The sequence below is a fragment of the Phocoena sinus genome, chromosome 13 (genome assembly GCF_008692025.1).
Source record: "Phocoena sinus isolate mPhoSin1 chromosome 13, mPhoSin1.pri, whole genome shotgun sequence".
Lineage (NCBI taxonomy): Eukaryota > Metazoa > Chordata > Mammalia > Artiodactyla > Phocoenidae > Phocoena > Phocoena sinus.
The window spans coordinates 52011578-52034936 of record NC_045775.1 but is presented as its reverse complement, the minus strand read 5'-3'; the positions used below and the strand labels follow the sequence as shown (position 1 = coordinate 52034936).

At 33.9% G+C, this 23359-nt stretch overlaps 1 protein-coding gene across 5 annotated transcripts in view; it reads left to right on the top strand.

The window, feature by feature from the left end:
* USP34 (ubiquitin specific peptidase 34) overlaps window positions 1-23359 on the top strand; it is a 234585-nt gene that overhangs the window by 86630 nt on the left and 124596 nt on the right. For 4 of the 5 annotated variants that reach the window (XM_032653399.1, XM_032653401.1, XM_032653403.1 and 1 more), the window contains exons 11-17: window positions 14818-14943; window positions 15122-15251; window positions 15918-15953; window positions 16324-16454; window positions 16748-17358; window positions 19540-19754; window positions 23232-23347. In XM_032653399.1, the coding sequence (XP_032509290.1) occupies window positions 14818-14943; window positions 15122-15251; window positions 15918-15953; window positions 16324-16454; window positions 16748-17358; window positions 19540-19754; window positions 23232-23347 (1365 nt within the window). The remainder of the gene's footprint in view (window positions 1-14817; window positions 14944-15121; window positions 15252-15917; window positions 15954-16323; window positions 16455-16747; window positions 17359-19539; window positions 19755-23231; window positions 23348-23359) is intronic. The other variant, XM_032653400.1, reaches the window with a different exon arrangement.

Sequence of the window (23359 nt, the reverse complement as noted above, 5' to 3'; positions counted from 1 at the left end):
GTTTTAAATTCGGATTTCTTTTGTATGAATCAGGTTGAAAATCTTGTGCTTAACAACCCTTTTTGTTTCCTTTTCTGGTGATGTTTATATTCTTTGCCATTTATCAGTTGCTTTACTTATTTTCTTTTTTGTAGGAGATCTTTATATATCAGTGAAATCAGACTTTTGTTTGTGTTATGAGTTATGCCTACATTCTGCTTTGATGTCTTCTTGCTGTTTTAGTTAAGGTGGTTTTTGCAGTTGAGTTTCAAGTTTGTGGTTTCACACTTGTGGTTGAATTTTTCATGGCCTGTGGCTTTTGTGTTATGGTTTGAAATGCATTTCAAGATTACAAGAAAATTCCCCTTTAGTTCTTTTGTGTACATTTTGTTTCAATTTTATATTTTAATCTTCGATCCAATAGGAATTTATCATGGTTCAAAGGGTCATGTACGTATCCAACATTTTCCCCCCATTTTTTGGTTATATAGTTGTCCCCATTCCATTTGTTCAGTAATTATTCTTCTCTTCACTGATTTGAGATACCAGTTTTATCTTGACTGGGTCAATTTCTGGACTTTGTAGACTGACCTATTGGTATATCTAGTCATGATCTATATATCAGAGATTGGTAAACTTATGACCTGTGGGCTGGCCACTTGATTTTGTAAATGGTTTTCTTGCAACTTAGCCTTGCCTATTCTTTTGCATATTTTTGTCTGTGGCTGCTTCCACAGTGCAGTGGCAGAGTGCAATATTTGTAACAGAGACCATATCACCTGTAATCTTAAAATATTTATTGTCTGGGCCATCAAGAAGACATTTGCCAGTCCTTGGTTTCATACTAATGTATTTTCTTTTTCCCCCTTGTGTTTATGTAATATTTCTTATTATCTGGCAAGGCTGATCGTTTCTCCTTATATTTTTTAAAAAGAATCTTTATGTCTCTTATTTTTCCATGTGAAGTTTAACATCGATTCTTCTTTAAAAATATTGTTGTTTTTACTGTTATAATGATTATTTTGAGAGGTGAAGTTGTCTTCCTATCCAAAGCACGATATGCCATTTGTTTTATTTTGTTTCATTCAGCATTTCAGAGTTATTTGTGTATAGATTTTATTTCATGTTAAGCTTATTCTTAAGGATTTTAATTTTATTTATTATTGCTATTAAAATAGCCATTTCTCCCCTTATATTACTTGCTTTCGTCCATTATACTTTATTTCTTCCTTATACTTAATGATCACTGCATATATACTTTTTATATACTTAAGCATTTTCAAATTTTTGATTTTTAATAATTGTGTGCCTTGAGACCTTATATTGGTTGTGGTAATTTTTCAATATAGTTTTTTAAAATTGTCATATTTAATATTGTCTATTTATACATCATTATCATTTTAACACATTAATGAAGCAGTTCATATTTCAGAGTAATCCTAAAATACTTAGGAAGTTCTCTTTCATAACTTTAAGAAAATGTTCTTTTTAGTAGATTTTTAAATTTTATTTTGTTCATAGCAAGGCAAGCAAAATATGAGAACAGTGATATGGTAAGTAATATAGAATAAATAACTAAGAATAGTGAAGCACTGTTTATTGAAGGTGAAATTCATCAAATTTATAATTAATAATATGGTGTATTAAAACTTTTAGTGTTTTACCCTAGCAAGCGTTTCAAGTAACCTAATAAGGAAATGATTTTAAAATTCTGGCATAATCTGTGATACAGTCTGAAACAACTTAAAATATCTATAAAAGTTAGTTTAACAAGATTAAATAAGTATATTTTAAAGGTCATTTTATTTGGGTGTTTCTGTGTTTTGTTACTGCTTTACTTTTGAATATACCACAGATGTATAATTATCAGGAATTTTTACATTTTGAGTTCTTTTTATTTGAGCACCAACTGTAACTGACTTCCAAGCGTCCAGGGTTGGTTGGTTTCATACAGAGTCTTGCGTGAGTTTTTTTTTCCTTCCCTCTGGAGTAAGTTTTTGAGGTCACTTTGCTCACTTGGTACACACACTTCACTCAGTAATAATTGGATTGGCTGCTGGTTTTTTCATTGTTTGTATCACAACTCTTACATTGGAATCCAAGGAGAAAAAAGACAAAGGTGATAAACGGGAAATTGATTGGGAAAAAACAAGTAGTTTATAAATATTTGAAAAATGCTTATCTTTGATTATAATTAAACGTAAGTTCAGCTAACATAATAGCATTTTCATATATTGGGTAATTCTCATTATGTTTAACAATACACTGTATTGACCAGAGTGTGGTATAGCTTTAGGAGAACAGTATAGCAGTTCTCTTTCTGGTAATTTATCCTCTAAGTACATGTACATGAAGATGTTTGATACAACATTAACTACACTAGCAGATCATGAATGTCTGTCACTGTAGGGCTACTTAAATAAGTTTTGGGAAATCTGTTTAATAGAATGTTCTGTGGCCAAGAGAAGGACTGAAGTTGCTGTATTATGCTATGTGGAACAACCTCCAAGAAATATTTTTATTAAACACTATTTATTAAATATTATTTTATCTAAAACAGTAGTTATTAAGAGAAGACAGCAAGTACACAGTGTATTCTTTCACTGCGTATTAAAACAGTTATAAAAAGGAGATGTATATACACGTATATATGTACTCTTTGTACTTGTGACTATCTGGAACTATTTTGGAAAATCAGACAAGAAAATTTCACAGGTTTGCTTTTGGGGAAGTGACCTGAAGTAGATGGAGACTTTTATTGTCTATGTTTATGTAGACTGTGAAAATTTTACATGTGTTTATTAATTTTTCAGTACATATAAAAACTAGTGTATAAAGTAAACAGTAAACATTTAGACATTTAAATGACTTTCTCTGCCATTTAAAGTTACTTATTATTCTGGTTTGACTGAGTTACCTCTCTACATCTCCCTCTTCATACCCTCTCACCATAAAATCTTTTAGTCATAGGACATCAAATAAATAAACTTCAGAATCTTTCCACTGTATTGGAATTTATTGTTAAATGCTTTCCATATTTGAAGAACTTACACATAAATTTATGTAACTTCCTGAGATAATAATCTTATCTTAAAATGCAGCTAATAGCTTTTTGGGAATAGATTTTCATGTGTCAATGACAGAAGTAAAATTCCCTAGGATTTAGAAGGAACTTAAATGTCATCTGATTCAAATGTGCATTATGTATATTTTGAGGGGAAATAGTTCATAATTTTCATCAGATTCTCAAAGGGTTTATGTGATGACTAATTTTAGAAATGCTGATATACACTCTCTTGGTTATTAGCTTCTGCATGTATATTTGTACACACATTTAGATTACTGTTTTTTTTGTTTGTTTGTTTGTTTGTTTTTGCGGTACGCGGGCCTCTCACTGTTGCGGCCCCTCCCATTGCGGAGCACAGGCTCCGGACGCGCAGGCTCAGCGGCCATGGCTCACTGGCCTAGCCGCTCTGCGGCACGTGGGATCTTCCCGGACCAGGGCACGAACCTGTGTCCCCTGCATCGGCAGGTGGACTTTCAACCACTGCGCCACCAGGGAAGCCCTAGATTACTGTTTTATGAGACATTGCATACTATTAGCATGTGAAGTTAATGATTGTACTTGAATTATAATCTGGCCACTGCAGTATCTGCCTCTATGTTACATCTTATGATTTGAATTATATTCATTCCTGCTTTTTTAGGAGCTGTTAATATGAATGATGATTCCTTCTTGTATTACATATTCAAACCTCTTGTCTGTACTGTATTTTTTCTTTTATGTTGTTGGGTCTTTCCATATGCCTTTGCTATCCATACTTAAGGAAGACGACTGGTAAGTGGCCTAGATGTTCTTGGGTGTTGTGAAATATTTTTCCATTACAGCTCTCAGATGGACTCCTGGGAATGGGAAACAGAGGAAGGAATGAGAAAACAGAGAATTTCATGTTCATGTCTCACTCCTGCTGTCCATCAGATCTGGTACTCAGATGAGTTCAGAAATTTCCCCAGTTACAGTGGGAAGATAGACCTATCTCCTCTGCAGCTCACTCACAAATTACTCTGAGCTACAGCTTTCTCTACCTGTACATTTAAAAATGTATTCCCATTCATTTCAGTCATTCAGAAATTTGTTGAAATCTCATATGTATTATTATTAATAGTAATTTTTTTTTTTTTGGCTGCACTCTGCGGCATATGGATCTTAGTTCCTTGACCAGGGATTGAACCTGTGCCCCCTGCATTGGGAGCACGGAGTCTTAACCATTGTACCCCAGGGAAGTCCCTCATACCTATTATTGATGCTCATTTTCTTTGTGGGTGTGTTTCTTTTCATTCTAAAATACAGTAACGATTGATTTTCCTCTGTGGAAGATGAGGAAATTCTCATCATTTTTCTCTCATTTTCCACTTGCAGTTTTTATTATGTTATTTTTATTTTATCAAGTTATGTAACTTTTAAGTTCTATACTATAAATTATAATTTCCACAGTTGTTTAATGTTAATTTTGTATTTAGCTATATGATTTACCACATATTCTTTTCCTTCATTCCTGTTTTTCTCATTCCTTTTTCCTTATTCCAGGGTTAATTTGTGTTTATTCTCGTATAATTCACAGAGTAGACTTTTGTTTTCCCTTGTTGGTTTGTAAACTGGCCCTGTACACAGAGGTCAGGGAGAAACTGAAGAAAGAGGCAGAGATCACTCCAGATTGGTAGGTGGCAGGTTTAATAAGCAAGGGAACTTAACTTATGAGGCTTGTCTTCAGTGGCTGCAAGATGAGTAGATCTCTGCACTCACCTGTCAAATCTTACAAGTTTATGAGAGGCCTTAACTGGGTTTAGGCATAAATACTATCCAGATGGTCTCAACTCCTTACTCTCTCTCAAGGTTATGTCCTTGGAGTAGCTCCCACTTTGGGAATGGCAGGCAGGCCGAACATATATTCTAATGATGGAGGGTAGTGAGGAGCCGCTGCTTCCCCAGTTTTAGTTTAAAGGTCAACCGGCAGTCCTGTCCTCTCGATTATCTACACCCCTGGTCTCTGAAGAGAAATTTATGGATATTTTGTTCTGGGTTTCTACACACTTGAGATGTCTGATTTCTTTGTACTTGAAGAGTTTGATTGAATATCATATTACTAGAGCCACTCTTTTGTTTTCCATCAGAACTGTGTAGTATACATGGAGAGTAGTCATTTTCTGAACAAACAACTTTTATTTTTAATATTTTACAAAGATAGTATCCTATCATTTTTTGTTGGTAGAATATTTCTCTCATGTTCAGGTGTTCATTAATCCCATTAGGGTTTTTCTTTTTAACTTGTTTTGAGTTTTTGGTTGATGGCCTTTAACATATATTTTTTCCTTTATTTAAACATTTTTTATTGTGGTACAAATATATACAATATAATTAACCAGTAATTTAGCATTTTAACCATTCGTAAGTGTACAGTTCAGTGGCATTAAATACATTCACAGTGTTTTTTTTAACCATCATTTGTCTGTATCCAAAACTTTGACATCATCCCTAGTAAAAACTCTGTACCTGTTGAATAATAACTCTCCATTCCTCCTTCCCAGGGGGCTTCTGATTTCCTCCATTCTACATTGTGTCTGTATGAACTTGCCTATTCTAGGTACCTCATTTGATGGAGTCATACAGTATTTGTCTGTGTCTGGCTTATTTTACTAAACACAGTTTTTTCAGGGTTCATCCATGTTATAGCATATATAAAATTTTTCTTTTTATGATAAATAGTATTCCATTGTATGTATATACCACATTTAGATCCATTTATCCATCAGTGGACATTTGAGTCAATTCCACCTTTTGGATGTTTATTGTAGATAATTACTTCTATGAGCATGGATGTACAAATACATGTTTGAATCTCTGCTTTCAGTTCATCTGTATATGTACCTCAGGGTAGAACTTTTGGGTCATATGGTAAATCTAGGTTTAACCTGTAGCAACTGCAGTATTTTACATCCCAGCAGCAATACAGGCAGGTTCTAATTACTTCACATCCTTGTCAACACTTTTGTCTTTTTAAAAAAATTTATCCATCCTAGTAGTTATGAAGTGGTATCTAATTGTGGTTATAATTTGCATTTATTTGCATCTTAATGACTAATGATGTTGAGCAGCCTTTCATGTGCTTATTGGTCATTTGTGCATCTTCTTCAGAGAAATGGTTATCCTTTTTTTAAAAAAATTAATTTATTTTTGGCTGCGTTGGGTCTTCGTTTCTGCACACGGGCTTTTCTCTAGTTGTGGCGAGCAGGGGCTACTCTTTCTTGCAATGCGTGGGCTTCTCATTGCAGTGGCTTCTCTTGTTGCAGAACACAGGCTCTAGGCACGCGGGCTTCAATAGTTGTGGCATGTGGGCTCAGTAGTTGTGGCTTGTGCGCTCTAGAGCGCAGTCTCAGTAGTTATGGCATACGGGCTTAGTTGCTCAGCGACATGTGGGATCTTCCCAGCACGGGGCTCAAACCAGTGTCCCCTGCATTGGCAGGCAGATTCTTAACCACTGCGCCCCCAGGGAAGTGCCAGAAATGTTGATCCTTTGCCTGTTCTTGAATTGGGTGGTTTGAGAGTTTCTGTTAAGTTTTTGGAGTACTTTATATAGTCTGGATATTAATCTCTTATCAGATACGTAATTTGCAGATATTTTCTCCAGCTCTGTAAGTTGTCTTTTGCTTTCTTGGAAGTACCCTTAGACGCACAAAAAAGTCTTAATTTGGGGACTTCCCTAGTGGTTCAGTGGTAAAGAATCGGTCTTGCAATGCAGGGGACGTGGGTTCAATCCGTTGTCAGGGAACTAAGATTCCACATGCTGCAGGACAGCCAAGCCTGCACACCACAACTATTGAGCTTGCACGCCTCAATGAGAGAGCCTGAGTGCCGCAAACTACAGAGCACATGCACTTTGGAGCCTATGCACCACAACTGCAGAGCCCACATGCCCTGGAGCCTGCACATCATAACTAGAGAAAGAAAAAACCTGCATGCCACAACTAGAGAGAAGCCTGAGCACTGCAACAAAGAAACCTCGCGCCGCAACGAAAGATCCCATGTGATGCAACTAAGACCCGACCCAACACAGCTCCAAAAAAAAAAATCTTAATTTTGATGAAGTCTGATTTATTATATATTTTTTCTTTCGTTGCCTGTGTTTCTGGTGTCATACAAGTGAAACCGTTGTCAAATCGAGTGTTGTGAAGATTTTATCCAGTGTTTTCTTAAAAAAGTTTTATATATGTCCTGAGTTTAGCTCTTTGATCCATTTTGAGTTAATTTTTGTGTGGGGGATAAGGTAAAGGTCTATATTAACTCTTTTGCATGTGAGTATCCAGTTTTCTGAGCACCGTTTTTTTTTTTTTTTTTTTTTGAAAAGCCTGTCCTTTCTCCGTTGAATGGTCTTGGCACTGTTGAAAAATCATTTGACCATTTATGTGAGGTTACATTTTCTGGGTTCTCTATTCTACTCCATTGTTCTATGTTTGTCTTTACGCCATTGCCACACTGTTTTTTTTTTGTTTTTTTTTTTTTTGCGGTACGCGGGCCTCTCACCGCTGTGGCCTCTCCCGTTGCGGAGGACAGGCTCCGGACGCGCAGGCTCAGCGGCCATGGCTCACGGGCACAGCCGCTCCGCGGCATGTGGGATCCTCCCGGACCGGGGCACGAACCCGTGTCCCCCGCATCGGCAGGCGGACTCTCAACCACTGCGCCACCAGGGAAGCCCCACACTGTTTTAATTACTCTATTTTTGTTGTGTTTCAAAGTCTTTTTTTTGAAGATTGTTTTTGGCTTTTCAGAACTCCATATGAATTTGAGCACTGGATTTTCCATTTCTGCCAAAAGGCTCTTAGAATTTTCATAGGAATTGTGATGAATCCGTAGATTGCTTTAGGTAGTATTAACAATGTTAAGTCTTCCTATTCATGAACATAGGATGTCTTTCCATTTATTTAAATCATTAATTTCTTTGAGGCGTGTTTGGTAGTTTTCACTGTATAGGTCTTTCACCTACTTTGTTTCATTTCTAAGTATTTATTCTTTGTATGCTATTGTAAATGGAATTGCTATCTTAAATTTCTTGTCAGGTATTTCACTGCTGGTATATAGAAACAGCTGAATTTCGCTTGTTGAGCTTGTACTGTATAACTTTGTGAATTTGCTTATTAGCTCTACTAGCTTTCTGTATGTATAAAATCATGTCATTTATGAATAGTTTTACATCTTCCTTTCCAATTGATTTGCTATTTATTTTTGTGGTCTGATATCTCTGGCTAGAATTTCTATGTAGTGTTGAATGGCAGTGATGAATGTGAGCATCATTGTCTTGTTCCTGATCCTAGGGGAAATTTTTTCAGTTATTGGGTACTGAGTGTGATGTTGGCTGTGGACTTTTTCTTTATTCTTAAAGTTCTGAGAGTTTTTAGCATGAAAAGGTGTTGGATTTTTGTCAGATTCCTTTTCTGCATCAGTTGAGAAGATTATGTGGCTTTTTTCCTTTCTATTAATAGGATGTGTTACAGTAAGTGTTTTTCTTATTGAACTACCCTTGTATTCCTGTAGTAAACCTCACTTGGTCACAGTGAAAATTCTTTTAGTATGCAGTTGTATTTGATTTGCTAATATTTTGTGGAGAACTTTAGTATCACTGAAAGAGGTACTGCTCTGTGATTTTCAATTCTTAATGAAGGCTTTGGTATCAGGTCAGTGCTAGTCTCATAGAATGAGTTAGGAAGTATTGCATTCTCTTCAGTTTGGGGGGAGGGTTTGAGAAGGATTGGTGGTAATTTTTCTATAAATGTTTGGTAGAGTTCACTAGTTAAGACCATGTATTTTAGTACTTTGTTGGGAGGTTGATTACTGACTCAGTCTCTTGTTAAAGCTCTATTGACATTTTCCTTTTCTTGAGTCAATTTAGGTAATTTGTGAGGAATTTTTTTGGCATACAGTTGTTCATGGTATTTTCTTATATATATTTTTTTAACCTCTAAGTTTGGTAGTAATATCCCACTTTCATTTCTGATTTTAGCTATTTACACCTTCTCTCTCCTCTTCTAAAAATATTTTTTAGTCAGTCTAGCAAAATGTTTGTTATTTTGTGAATCTTTAGAAGAACCAGCTTTTGGTTTTGTTAATTTTTAAAAATTGTTTTCCTAATCTGTATTTTATTTATCTGTGTTCTCATCTTTATTATTTCCCTTCTTTTAGCTTTGGGTTTAGTTTATTATTTTTCTAGTTCCTTAAATGATAAAATTAGGTTGTTGATAATTAGATCTTTTTAAATTTACGTTTACATTTAATAAATTTCTGTGCAGTGCTTTTTTGCATCCCATGTATTTTGTTTTGTTGTTTTTTTCAAGTCATTTGTTGCTAAATATTTTCTGATTTCCCTTGTCATTTTTTTCTTTGACCTATTGGTTGTTTAAGAATGTATTATTTAATTTCCATGTATTTGTAAAATTTCTAGTTTTCCTTCTAGTATTGATTTCTTAACTTCATCCTTTTGTGGCCAGAGAAAACACGTATCTTTTTAAATCTCTTGAGACGTGTTTTGTGGCCTAACATATGGTCTGTCCTGGAAAACTGTATTTTAGAAAAGAATACATTCTTTAGAAAAGAATGTTTTCTGCTGTTGTTTTGTGGAATGTTCTCTCTGTATGTCTGTTAGGTGTAATTGGTTTATTGTGCTCTACGAGTTTTCTCTTTCCTTTCTTCTGTCTAGTTGTTTTATCCATTATTGAAGTGGGTTATTGACATCTACAACTATTATTGTAGAACTTTCTATTTCTCCCTTAATTTCTGTCAATTTTTTCTTCAGTGTTTATTATATATTCTTGCTATATTGAACCTTTTATTAATGAATGATGTTACCTTTTGTCTCTGTTAACCTTTTTTCTTTTTAAATCTTTAACTGTGGTAGGGAAAAAAACCCATGAAATTTACCCTCTGAACCATTAAAAAATTCTAATGGTGTTAATTATATTCATATTGTTATGAATATATTGTAACAGATCTCTAGAACTTTTTCATCTTCCAAAACTGAAAGCCTGCACCCATTGAACAACAACTCCCCAATTCTCTTTCCTCACATCTCCTGGTATCCATCATTTGACTCTCCATCATTCTGTCTATATATTTCATATTAGTGGAATCCTGTAGTATTTGTCCTTTTGTGACTGGCTTATTTCACTCAGCATAATGTCCTCAGAGTTCACCCATGTTCACCATGTTCACCCACGCTGTGGCATGTGACAGGATTTCCTCCCCTTTTTGGCTGAATTATATTCTGTTGTATGTATGTGCCACATTGTATTTATACATTGATTTGTTGATGGGCATTTGTGCAGCTTTCACGTCTTAGCTGCTGTAAGTAATGCTGTAGTGAACATGGGTGTGCAAATATCTCTTTGAAATCCCACTTTTAACTCTTGGATATATACCCAGGAGTGGGGTTGTTGGAGTATGTGATAATTCTTCTTTTTCTAGTAACTTCTAAAAAATTAAAACTACTTGATATTAGTATGGTCAGCCCAGCTTTCTTTTGCTCATTATCTACATGGAATATCTTTTTCCATCCTCTCCATTTTGTGTCTTTGGATGTAAAATGAATCTCTTAAGGACATTGTATATTTGTATCATGTTTTTTAACCCATTCTGCTGTTCTTTGTCTTTTGAATGGAGTGTTTAAACCATTTATTTATTTTAAAAACATTTTTATTGAAATATAGTTGACTTACAGTGTTGCGTTAGTTTCAGCAAAGTATACAGCAAAGTGATTCAGTTATACATATATATAAATATATATATTTTAAAATTCTCTTCCATTATAGGTTATTATAAGATATTGAGTATAGTTCCCTGTGCGATACAGTAGGTCCTTTTTAATTATCTACTTTTTATATATAGTATTGTGTATATTTCAATCCCCAAACTCATAATTTATCTCTCTCCCCAAACCATTTATATTTAAAATAATTACTCAAAGAGGAGTTTAATTCTGCCATTTTTCTGTTTGTTTTTTATAGGTCTTTATAGTATTTTTGTCCATTACTTTCCTCCATTACTGCCTTCTTTTTTTAGTTGATTTTTTTATAGTGAAATATTTTGATTACCTTCTCATTTCCTTTTGTGTGTATTTTATAGATATTTTGTGTATAAAGTGGTAATTACATTGACATATTGAAGTTTTTACAATCTAATTTGAATTTATGCCAACTTAAATACCATACGAAAACTTTGTTTCTGTACAGCTCCATCCCCCTTATTTTGCTATTAATATCACAGATTGCAGTTTTATATAATTTGTGCCCAGTTGTGTAGAATAATAATTTTTCTTGTTTTTGTTCTTTAAATCATGTAGGAATTAAAAAAATGGAGTTAGAAATGAAAACTATAATAATACTAGCTTTTAATTGTCTGTATATTTACCTTTACAGAGATGTTTATTTCTTCACTGTTGTCTAGCTTCCTTTCATTTTATTCTGAAGGACTTCCTGTTGCATTTCTTGCAGGGCAGGTCTAGTTTTGTTTATCTGGAAATGTATTAATTTCTCATTATTTAAGGACAGATTTTGCCAATTGTAGAATTCTCAGTTGAAAGTTTTTTCTCTCACTCTTTGTATATCATACTTCTTCCTCTGGCTTCCAAGGTTTGCAATTAGAAATTGGCTGATAGTCTTATAGGGTATCTGTTTTATGTGAATTGCTTATCTCTTCCTGCTTTCATGATTAGTTTATTGTCTTTGGCTTTTAACAGTTCGATTATAGTATCTCTTGGTATAACTCTCTGAGTTTATCCTACTGGGAGTGTGTTGAACTTTTTGGATTTGTAGACTTACGTCTTTCCTCAAGTTGAGAAGCTTTTGGCCATTATTTCTTTAAATATACTTTGTGTACCTTTCTTTTCCTCTGGGATTGCTACAATGAGTGTATTGGTAGACTGAGTGGTGTCCCACAGGTCCCTTAGACTCTCTTCACTTTTCTTCATTCTTTTTTCTTTCTGTTCCTTAGATTCAGTAATTTCAGTTGTCCTATTTTCTTCAGTTGTCCTGTTTTCAAGTTTGCTTATTCTTCTCCTTGCTCAGATCTGCTTTTGAGCCCCTCTAGTGTATTTTTTATTTCAGTTATTTTACTTTTCAGCATTTCTTTTTGGCTCCTTTTTATAATTTCTGTCTTTTTAATGATATTCTCATTTTGTTCATGCATTGTTTTCCAGTCTTCATCCTTTTCCTTGAGCTCTTTTAACATCTTTAAGGGAAGGTGTTTTAAGGTCTTTGTCTAGTAATTCCTATGGGTGCGCATTCTACAAATGATGGGTACATTTGTGTTGATTTATTTTATTTACTTGGATGGGCCATATTTTCCTGTTTCTTTTTATACTTTGTGTTGGTTTTCTTCTTTTTTTGGTTGAAAACATTGAATTTTATAGTATGGTAACTTTGGAAAAGAGATTCTCTTCTTTTCTCAGAGTTTGTTCTTTTTTAATTGATACCTAGCCTAAAAATGATCTAATGTGAAAGCTCATGGTCTTTTCAGGTATTTTTCTGAGCTGTGTCTTTCCCTGGGAATGTACAGTACCTTTCTAAATTGTTCTACATATTTGGTTGTTATTGAATGTCTAAAAAAAACCCTGGTGTGGCTCCTTTAATTCCCCCAGTAGTCAATCTCGCTGATTTGGGTTGAAACAATGGCACCTAACCTCTGTGCCCATACCTCACCCATCAGGTGTAGTAATCCGAATTCAGAACACAGAAGTTTGTTATTTGGACATTATTATTTGGACAAGATCATTATTGCCCATCATGGCTCCAACAAACTGTACCAGAGTCACATATTGCTGTCCCCACAGCTGCCTGCCGTAGGGTCAAGGAGTAGGAAATGGGTAGCTGCTATCAACACTGAAGGCTGAAATTGGCCAACATTAACAACAGTTTACCAGCCAAGCTTTCCTTTGGGAGCACAAGAGTTCAAATTGGCTATTCCAGAGTTTCAGAATAGTTACATCAGACAGTTTCTGCCAGTAGTACAGTTGCTTTCTAGGTACAGAGCTGGATTCCTGGTACTTCCTGCTCTGCCATCTTCCCTGACATTCTTTTCTTCTCTTTTCTTTTCAATAACTAGTTAAGAAGAGTCTGTGAACCAACTCCACACTACCATTTTTACCAGGAACTAAAGCTGTCAATATTTTTTTCCTGACTTTTGGATGTGTCTTCATAAAGTGCATCTTGAAAAGAGCCTTATGTGTCTTTTGCCTCAGTTACAGGATTACATAATTATCTCTTATGGGTCTTGTTACTTAAAAATAACCAAAATTATATCTATTATGAAAATCCCATTTTATTAATATTTATGCTGGTACAAATAAGGAATTTATCACACAGTATGTTTTAATCACATTTTCATTAGGAAAAGTGTAAATCTGATAGTTACTTCTTGACAAAAAGCAAGTATAAACTGTTAGTACAGTCCAATTATAATGTTAATTAATACTATATTAAAATATTCTTAGGTGAGATCTATAAAATCGGCAGACTTATAATTGATGATTCACTTCTCAAAATCAAATGATGTTTTTGTTCTTAAAGTACTGCAGTTGTGTAAAGAACACTGTTGAATTTAATAGGAGCATTGAAGTAAATAGTGTAGTTTATTAGAAGTTACCTCAATGTAGAGGAATTCTTCCAGTGTTATTTTACCTTCTGTTTCAAAATTAGGTTGTATATATTTACCCTGATAAGATGATGCAGTAGAAGAGAGTTTATATGCTTTATACCTGAAAAATATAAAAGTCAGTGTTTTAGAATAGAAAAATCTACATTTTCTTATAGACTTTTTATGTATTGTAGATAAGTAGGATACATTTTACCTTTGGAGTCCTGAAATTGGATATTTCTGGCCAAGTCAGATTTGTTGCTGTATCTTGATTTAGCAGTTAGCACCTTTGTAGCTGTAAAAGATGCTTATTTTACATGACATTGTAATATTTACTAGTCATATCTTTGTAAATATTATATTTTCCCTCATATTTACATAATTCTGTTTAGTATAACAAAGGAGACTTTCCTAGTTTATATTATGAAGACCTTGATTATAAAGGGGTTTCTATTTTGTACTGTATTTCAATTAATGACCATGTTATATAAATACTTCATAACCACTTAATGTGAGAAATATAATACAGTCAATCCTTGATCAACATGGGGATTAGGGATGCCAGCTCTCTGCACAGTCGAAAATCCATGTGTAACTTTACAGTTAGCCTTCCGTATCCACAGTTCCATATCTGTGGATCATTATAGTACTGTAGTATGTATTTAGTGGAAAAAAAACCCAAAACCTTGTATAAGTGGATGCACACAATTCAAACCTATGTTGTTCAAGGGTCCACTGTACACTTAAAAAATAATATTTATTTGGTTTTCTCTCCTAATTGTAATTTATTTTATTTTTTATTGCCTACATTTTAATTAACTGTTTAACTTGTTTTTATATTAGTGATATGTTCCTAAATTTAATTGGAATCCTTTTTATACTTGGATTCCAGAGACTATTTATTGCAGGCTTCCTTCTTGAGGTTAAAAATTATGCTTGTGGTTTGCTTGGATAAAGTGAAGTTCTGCTTAAGTGGAATTTTATTTTCACAATTTTATGTACTGCGATTTATGACATTTGGTAATTAACATTTTACTAATATATTAAAAAACATCAGTGTACTAGCCAGCTTCTTCACTTTTAAACTTATATAACTTTTTTGGTGTCAGGTTATTTATATAGTGTGATTATTTTTGACTATTGTCTCTACTTTTATTTTCTAGCTGAAACACTGTAGTCGGTATATACATGACTTATTTCCTTCACTCATCAAGAATTTGGATCCAGTACCACTTAGACATCTTCTTAATCTGGTCTCAGCTCTTGAACCAAGTGTTCATACTGAACAGGTAATTCATTCAAAACATAATTTTTTTTTTGTAAAGGGAAAATTTATTTGTGATCCAGATGATTTAACTTGTAGTTTATTACTGTTGGCATTTCAGTTAGGCAAAAGGATATTAAATTTGTTACAGTATTTCCTAAAACCGCTAATTTCAACCTCTCCTCTTTTTTTTTTTTTTAAAGACACTGTACTTGGCATCGATGTTAATTAAAGCATTGTGGAATAATGCACTAGCAGCTAAGGCCCAGCTATCTAAACAGAGTTCTTTTGCATCTTTACTAAACACTAATCTTCCCATTGGAAATAAGAAAGGTTAGTAAAGTATAATGTAATTTGAAGTAAGTTGTTCATAGCTTATAACTCAAATTCGAAATAGTTTCTGCAAATTCGTTTCAGTTTAATCTCAATTTTGAAATAAGTTGGAAAGGGAGGTGTTGGTTTTCTTAAAACGTTAATAAATTGGGGTTAGGTCATGTTTTTGGTTTACTGTTCAAATAACAGCAATAACGTTTCAGTAGTTACTGGATCTTCTTTCACTAGTGTTCTTTTAAGAAAAAAAACAAAACTATGTCATAAAAGCTTTAGAGCTTTTGGTTAGAAAACAGTCAACATGATTTCTTTTAGAAATAATTTTGAGAATAGAACATAATGATACATTTCTCTTTCTGTGTTTTCTACTTCAAAGTTTTCTGTCTTTCCAGGTATTTTATATGTGCTTTTACGTGTATAACTTTCTAGGGTTTCCTACAAGTTTATCAGCTTTACCCCTCTTTTTGTTTCCTGACATCATATACTACCCTTTTCTTAGGCTTTCCTGTGCAGGCACCCACAAGTACTACGACACGTGGTGGGGACTTCTATTATTGCAGGTTTCCCTACCTATATCTTGTTGATTATGTAATAAAAACAACTGATATGTGCCCCAAAGAAATTCAGTCACTTAGATTATTTCCATCCTGTTTTTTCCTTTTCCTTCAGAGGACGAAGAGCTCAGAAGAGCTGCACCATCACCTTGTAAGTTGAGTCTTAGAAATGTATGGCAAGATGACTTGTAGTTTTATTTTGATGATCATCTAGATTTAATTAATTTTATATAATATATTTGTATCATATTCATAAAGTTCATTTTGCATAGGAGATGTAAATCCTGACTACCTATCTTACTTACCCTTTTTGCTGAAATCATTAGTATCCTGACTTTTAATTGAAATCATGTATATCTTCTTTAGAAATAATTGGCAAATGTTAACATATTTCCAGATTATATTTTTGGCTACTTAGCATGAAGCTTTGGTATATCAAAGAATCAAAGGATTATGACATTCTGATAGATCCATGTTAATACAAGTTAGAAGTAAAAAAAATCCCCATCATTTTAATATAGGGTCACCTGCAGCCAGTCCTCAAAGCAGTGATAACAGCGATACCCATCAAAGTGGAGGCAGTGACATTGAAATGGATGAGCAACTTATTAATAGAACCAAACATGTGCAGCAGCGACTTTCAGATACAGAGGTATGAAAATACTTTTTCCTCCTGCTTTAAAGAGATTTTTTGATTTTTGGGTTTGTGCCATGTTTATCCTTCGAACTGGGAATATAAACATGATGCCAGTTGAGGCCTTTCCTATCTTTTAAGTATCATTGAGGTTCTTTACTTTTCTTTGAGTTTTTAATTCCATTTTGTATTGTTCAATGAAATTTGTCAGGACTGTGACAGCCTTTTAAAAAAGTACAGTGTGTTAATGTCATTTACTTTTTTCTTACTAGTTTAAATATTTATTTAAGTCTCTTTGTTTCTAAATATAGGAATCCATGCAGGGAAGTTCTGATGAAACTGCCAACAGTGGTGAAGATGGAAGCAGTGGTCCTGGTAGCAGTAGTGGACATAGTGATGGATCTAGCAATGAGGTGAATTCTAGCCATGCAAGCCAGTCAGCAGGGAGCCCTGGCAGTGAGGTACAGTCAGAGGACATTGCAGATATTGAAGCCCTTAAAGAAGAAGATGAAGATGACGATCATGGTCATAATCCTTCTAAAAGCAGTTGTGGTACAGATCATCGGAACAGGAAATTAGAAAGTCAAGCAGGCATTTGCTTAGGGGATTCCCAAGGTCCATCAGAAAGAAGTGGGACAAGCAATGGAACAGGAAAGGACCTGGTTTTTAACACTGAGTCAGTGCCATCAGTAGATAATCGAATACGAATGCTAGATGCCTGTTCACACTCTGAAGACCCAGAACATGATATTTCAGGGGAAATGAATGCTGCTCATATAGCACAAGCATCTCAGGAATCTTGTATTACACGCACTGGGGACTTTCTTGGGGAGACCATTGGGAATGAATTATTTAATTGTCGGCAGTTTATTGGTCCACAGCATCACCACCACCACCACCACCATCATCACCACCATGATGGGTAAGTCTACCTAAGAATAAAACAGCTTACATTTCCTTTAGGGAGTTAATTATAGCCTATATTTATTCAATTGTGATATATTCTAGATCAGTGCTGTCCAATAGGAATATAATGTAAGCTAAAAATGCATGCCATTAATGTAAGCTACAAATGCATGCCATAAGTATGTAATTTCTAATTTTCATTAATTAATTTATTTTTGGCCACGCCCTGCAGTTTGCGGGATCTTAGTTCCCCAACCTGGGATCGAACCCGTGCCCCACTGCAGTGGAGACATGGAGTCTTAACCACTGGATCACCAAGGAAAGTCCCAATTTTTAATTTTCTAATGGGCACATTTTAAAAAGCAAGATGAAACAGAGAAGATTAATTTTAATTATAAATTTTATTTAAAGCAGTAATATCCAAAATATCATATATCCACATGTAATCCGTGTAAAATTTTTAATAAAAAATTTTTTTGTACTAGGTCTTCAATAATCTGTGTATATTTAATACTCTTAACATCTTCGTTTAGACCAGCCATTTTTTACATGTGCAGTGACCACAGGTGGCTAGTGGCTGTTGTATTGGACAACACAGATCTAGATCTTCAACTCCTTGTAATAATTGCCTAATAGTAGATAGTAAATTGCTTGTGGAAACTTCCATTAAAGTGTGATCATGAAAAGGGAAATTTTATGCACATTCTAATTTTAGGATATTAGTAAGGATAAAGCCTCAGCATAAAGCTTTTTGATTATCTGTGAAATATACCTATGGTGTTTAATAGTAAGTGATTCTGTCATTTACTAGTGTTATAGTATTGGGCAAGGTACTCAGTTGTTCTTACTATCATTTTCTCATCTATAAAATAGGAACAATAGTACCTATCTCATGGGCTTATTGTGAGCATTTCATGGGCTGATATGATTGACACATAATAAGAACTTAATAAATATTAGCTGCTCTTTATTATTACTATCATTGCAAGTAGTAATATTTGAGTTAATGATGAAATAGGGATATGTAGTTTATCAGGATTTATCTTAAACCTGACTATTTGCTGGGCCTTTCAGAATTTAATATGGTTGTTTGGGAGAACTACACATCCATACATATTCCTACTTTATTTCCTTTGCCTTTTTCTTCTTATCATTAACCCTTATGAGTTTACAGTAATGTTTCTTAGTCTTGGCAGTATTGATGTTTTGGGCCAGGTAATTCTGTGTTTTGGATTTACAGCAATGTGAACGCTGCCCTCTGCATTGTAGGATGGATGTTTAGCAGCATCCCTAGCCTCTAGGCCTACATACTAGAGGAATCTCCCAAGTTGTGATAACCAAAAATTGTCTCTAGACATTGCCAGATGTCCCCTTGGCCTTCTGTTTGAGAACCACTGGTTTATGGTCTGACATTACAGAAATGCACATTCAAAGTTCTCCCCAGGACATACTGGAGACAAAGCAATTAGTTCAGAAAACTGAGGAGGGTAATATGTTCAGTTTGGTACATTGTAAATCTCTTATAGTGTTCACGCCAACCCTCTACCTGAAAAGACCTAATGATTTATTTTTTTTATGTTAGCCATTTCCATATTCTCTGTGTATGGGTACCATTTGTGAGTCTCTAAATCAATCCTGAACTTTTCTTCTTCGTGTTATTTTTATCATTTTGTCTTTACATCCTTAGAGCACCCCGTATGGTATGTTTTAGAAGGGAGGGCTTAATAGGTGTTTATTGAGTTAAAAGTCGCTCAGTTAATACTAACCACATCTAGATTGCAGCTGTAAATTGAAATTTTTTTCCTTATCTGATTTGATTCTGCAGTTGGATGAACAAATGTAAATAAATTTTAAGGTTTCACTTTAAGATTTGAGTTTATAAAAAAATTATCTAACAGTTAAGTTTACTGATTTTGTTTTTCCTAAAATTATTCTCTTTGAAGTCGTTTTAGTGAAGTGTGTTGATGAGCCAGATAATATGTAGGTATATATTGTATAATTAATATATAGTATAGACTTTGTGGGCTTTTTATTTTTTGTAAAGCTGTCAATATTCCATATTGTTAACAAACAAATGTAGCTTTATTCTTGAGTGGGTTGTAACTTGTGCCAAATGTTTTGAGAGATATTTTTTTGTGATTCACAATGTGTGTTTAAATTTGTAATTGCTGACTTTGTACTCCTCTCTGTGTTACAGTCATATGGTTGATGATATGCTAAGTGCAGATGATGTCAGTTGCAGCAGCTCCCAGGTCAGTGCAAAATCAGAAAAAAATATGGCTGATTTTGATGGTGAAGAATCTGGGTGTGAAGAGGAGCTAGTTCAGATTAATTCACATGCAGAGCTAACATCTCATCTCCAACAACATCTTCCCAATTTAGCATCTATTTACCATGAACATCTTAGTCAAGGTAAGGTTCTGTAGTAAGTAAAATATATTCCTTTATTTAAAATAGGAATAATTTATATAACACATTGTTAAAAGGAATCAGCAGTCAATGTTTTGTTACTTCAATGTTTTTGCCAAGTAATTTTCATATTATAGTTTTTTTCCCCAAGGAAATGAAATTATTATGAATACTCCATCATGAATATGAAGGTTGCAGTTCCATCAAGAGATATTTAACAAGGAAAAGAAATAAAAAATAATATGTATAAAAATTATAGCTTTGTATTTGAGAAAATATATGGCTGCATTAGATTTTATATTCAGGAATTTTAGGACTTAAAAGTAGGAGATTACACAGAATCACATGTTGTATGATTCCATTTATATAAAAGGACTAAGATAGGCAAATCTGTAGAGATAGAAAGTATAGATTAGTGGTTCCCTGTGGCTAGTGAGGATTGGGAGAAATAAGAGGAGGGGTGACTGCTAAAGGGTGAGGTGTTTCTTTCATCTGGGGTGATGAAAATGTTCAAAAAACGATGGTTCTAATCACTCTAAATCAGTCTTAAAAAGATGATAGGACATGACCAAACTCTAAAGAATAGAGGTTAGAAGTGGTTAAAGAATAGTAGGAGATAAAGGAGGAAAGGGAGAAAAATTAAGAGGGAAGACAGTTCTAGAATTGGCAATTTAAAGGTCCATATCCAACCTCTTGCTTGGTTACATACCATCAGCACTTAGTAGCCTAGGACATGGGTTTTGGGATGCCAGTAAATTATAAACTAAGTAAACCAGAGAGATTAGGTTTATGCTTTTAAAGCCACGATCAGACTTGGAGATGCAATTTGTGGATCTTGGCAACAACTTTCTGATTTCAACTGTTACTTGCGTATAATCTAGATAAGGTTATTTTGACTTTTTTTTTTTCCTTTTTTTTGGCCGTGCTGCGTGGCTCGCGGGATCTCAGTTCCCCGACCAGGCACCGAACCCGGGCCCTCAGCAGTGAGAACGCGGAGACCTAACCACTGGACTGCCAGGGAATTCCCTGTTTTGACATTTTTGTTGTGGTTGTTGAGAAATGAATGGGTTAAGATTGAGGTCAATTTAATTTTATACCATATTTATTAAATTTTCACCATTCTTCTATTCTTAACCTGTTTTCCTTTTATTCAGTATTGTACATGTTTTTTTACTATATGAAGTTAGAAATTGAGCAAAATATTAGACGTATTATTGGTCTCCAAATCTACGTTGTATTACTGTGTATTTAATACTATAGAGAACTCTTCCAACACAGTAAGACAAACAATACAATTTAAAAATGGGCAACAGGTATGAATAAATTTAGTTACTTCATAAATGAAGATATAAAAATGGTCAGTAAATACATGAAAAGATGCTCAATATCTACAGTCATCTGGGAAATTCAAATTAAAACTACAACTGGATATTTCTACTCATTTCGGATGGGTAAAAAATTAAGGACTTAATGATATCAAATGATGCTAAGGATGCAGAGCAACTACAACTCTCATACATTGCTGTGAAGGAGCTTAAAATAGTACAGGCAGTTTAGAGTACTGTTTTAGCAGTTTCTTTTAAAGTTAAACTTGTACTTACCACATGACCCAGCAATTCCTATTCTAGGTATTTACCCAAGAGAAATGAAAACATACGTCCACAAAAAGATTTGTACCTGAATGTTCATAACTGCTTCATTTATGAACCTCAGCTGGAATTAACTGGTAGATAAACAAATTGTTGTATATTCACAGTGGAATAAAAAGGAAAGAGCTACTGATACGTTCAACACCATGACTGAATATCAAAAAACATTCTAAGCAAATGAAGCTAGACAGAAGAATACATACTGTATATCATTTATGTGCACTACTAAAATTTCCTAAAGTAATTTATAATGATTGACATCTACTCAGTGATTGGTGGTGGGGATTGATTGTAAAGGGACACAAGAGAACTTTTTGGGGTGATAGAAATGTTCCGGATCTTATGTATTTATATTGTATTTTAATAAAATTAATTTTAAAAAGTAAATACCAAAACAAATAAACCAAACAAACCCCAAACTTAAAAAGTCAAGCTACAAACTGGGAGAAATATTTGCAAATCATATATCTAATAAAGGGCTTGTATCCAGACCATATAAGAACTTCTACAACTCAGTAGTAAGACAACTTAATTAAAAATTGGGAATTGATTTATTTCACCAAAGAAGGTACACAAATGGCTAATAAGCACATGAAAAGATGCTTAGCATCATTAGTCATTAGGGAAATTAAAATTAAAGACCAGAATGAGATTCTACTGCATATCTATTAGAATGGCTAAAATTAAAAAGAGTGACCATACCTATGTGTTGAAAAACAGTATGGCAGTTTCTTCAAATTTTAAACATACGTGTTTACCTTATGACCCAACAATTCCACTTCTAAGTATTTACCCTAAAGAAAAGAAAGCATATGTCTATACAAAGACTGGTTATATCAGTGTTATGGCAGCATTATTCATATTAGACAAAAACTGGCAACTATCCAAACTTTCAGTAATTGGTAGATATATAAACAATTTTTTCATATAGTGGGATATTATTCTGTATTTAAAAGGAACACACTACTGATAGATGCTTCAACATGGATGAACCTCAGACATTTTGCTAAGTGAACAAAGTCAGACATAAGACTATACATAACGTATTGTATGATTCCATTTATATGAAATTTCTAGAAAAGGCTAATTTATGGGGATGGAAGAACAGACTAGGGCTCAGGAATGGGATCAGGGATTAAATGTAATTAAGTATGAGGGAATGCTTTAGGGTGGTGAAAGTGTTCTAAAACAGAATTATGGTGAAGGTTGCATAGTTCTCATTTTAATGAAATCAATGTACATGTACAGTTTAAGAGGGAAATTTCATGGTGAAGCTGTTAAAGACAATGAAGCATTTTTGCTTAATATAACAGAGCTAGGGAGAGTTCATAGTCTGGCACTCAAAGTCTGAATTATTATAATAGACGCTTTGAATTTAATTGAATGTTTTGAGTAAATCATCTCAATTAAAAAATCTTTAGGTATAAGACACTTTACAGAAGGTCATTTAGAGGAACGTCCCTTGGCTATATAGTTAATTCAGTTAAATTTTCTTCTTAATGTTTAATTTGGGTTTCAAATATTTATATACAGTTCTCTTGACATGTGGAAAACATTAATCATACTTATTAGTAATAGTGAGGAGGCTATGAAATAGTGGAGAGGCTATGAAAACTTTTCTTATTTTACTTTAGTAGTATCAAACTCTAAACAGTACTATTCTGTCTCATTCATAAAGCAACTGTGTTAATCTTGTTTTTATCTTGTGATGTAAGAAGAGATTTATTGTTATACTTCACTTTGAATTTGTTAACTTTATGAATGCTGTAGTTCACTTTACAATTTCAGTCAACTGCATTGCTCTATAGTGTGTTATATTTTGCCCCTTCAGGACCTACAGTTCATAAACATCAATTCAGCAGTAATGCTGTAACAGACATTAATTTGGATAACGTTTGCAAGAAAGGAAACACTTTGTTGTGGGATATAGTCCAAGATGATGATGCAGTAAGTTATTTA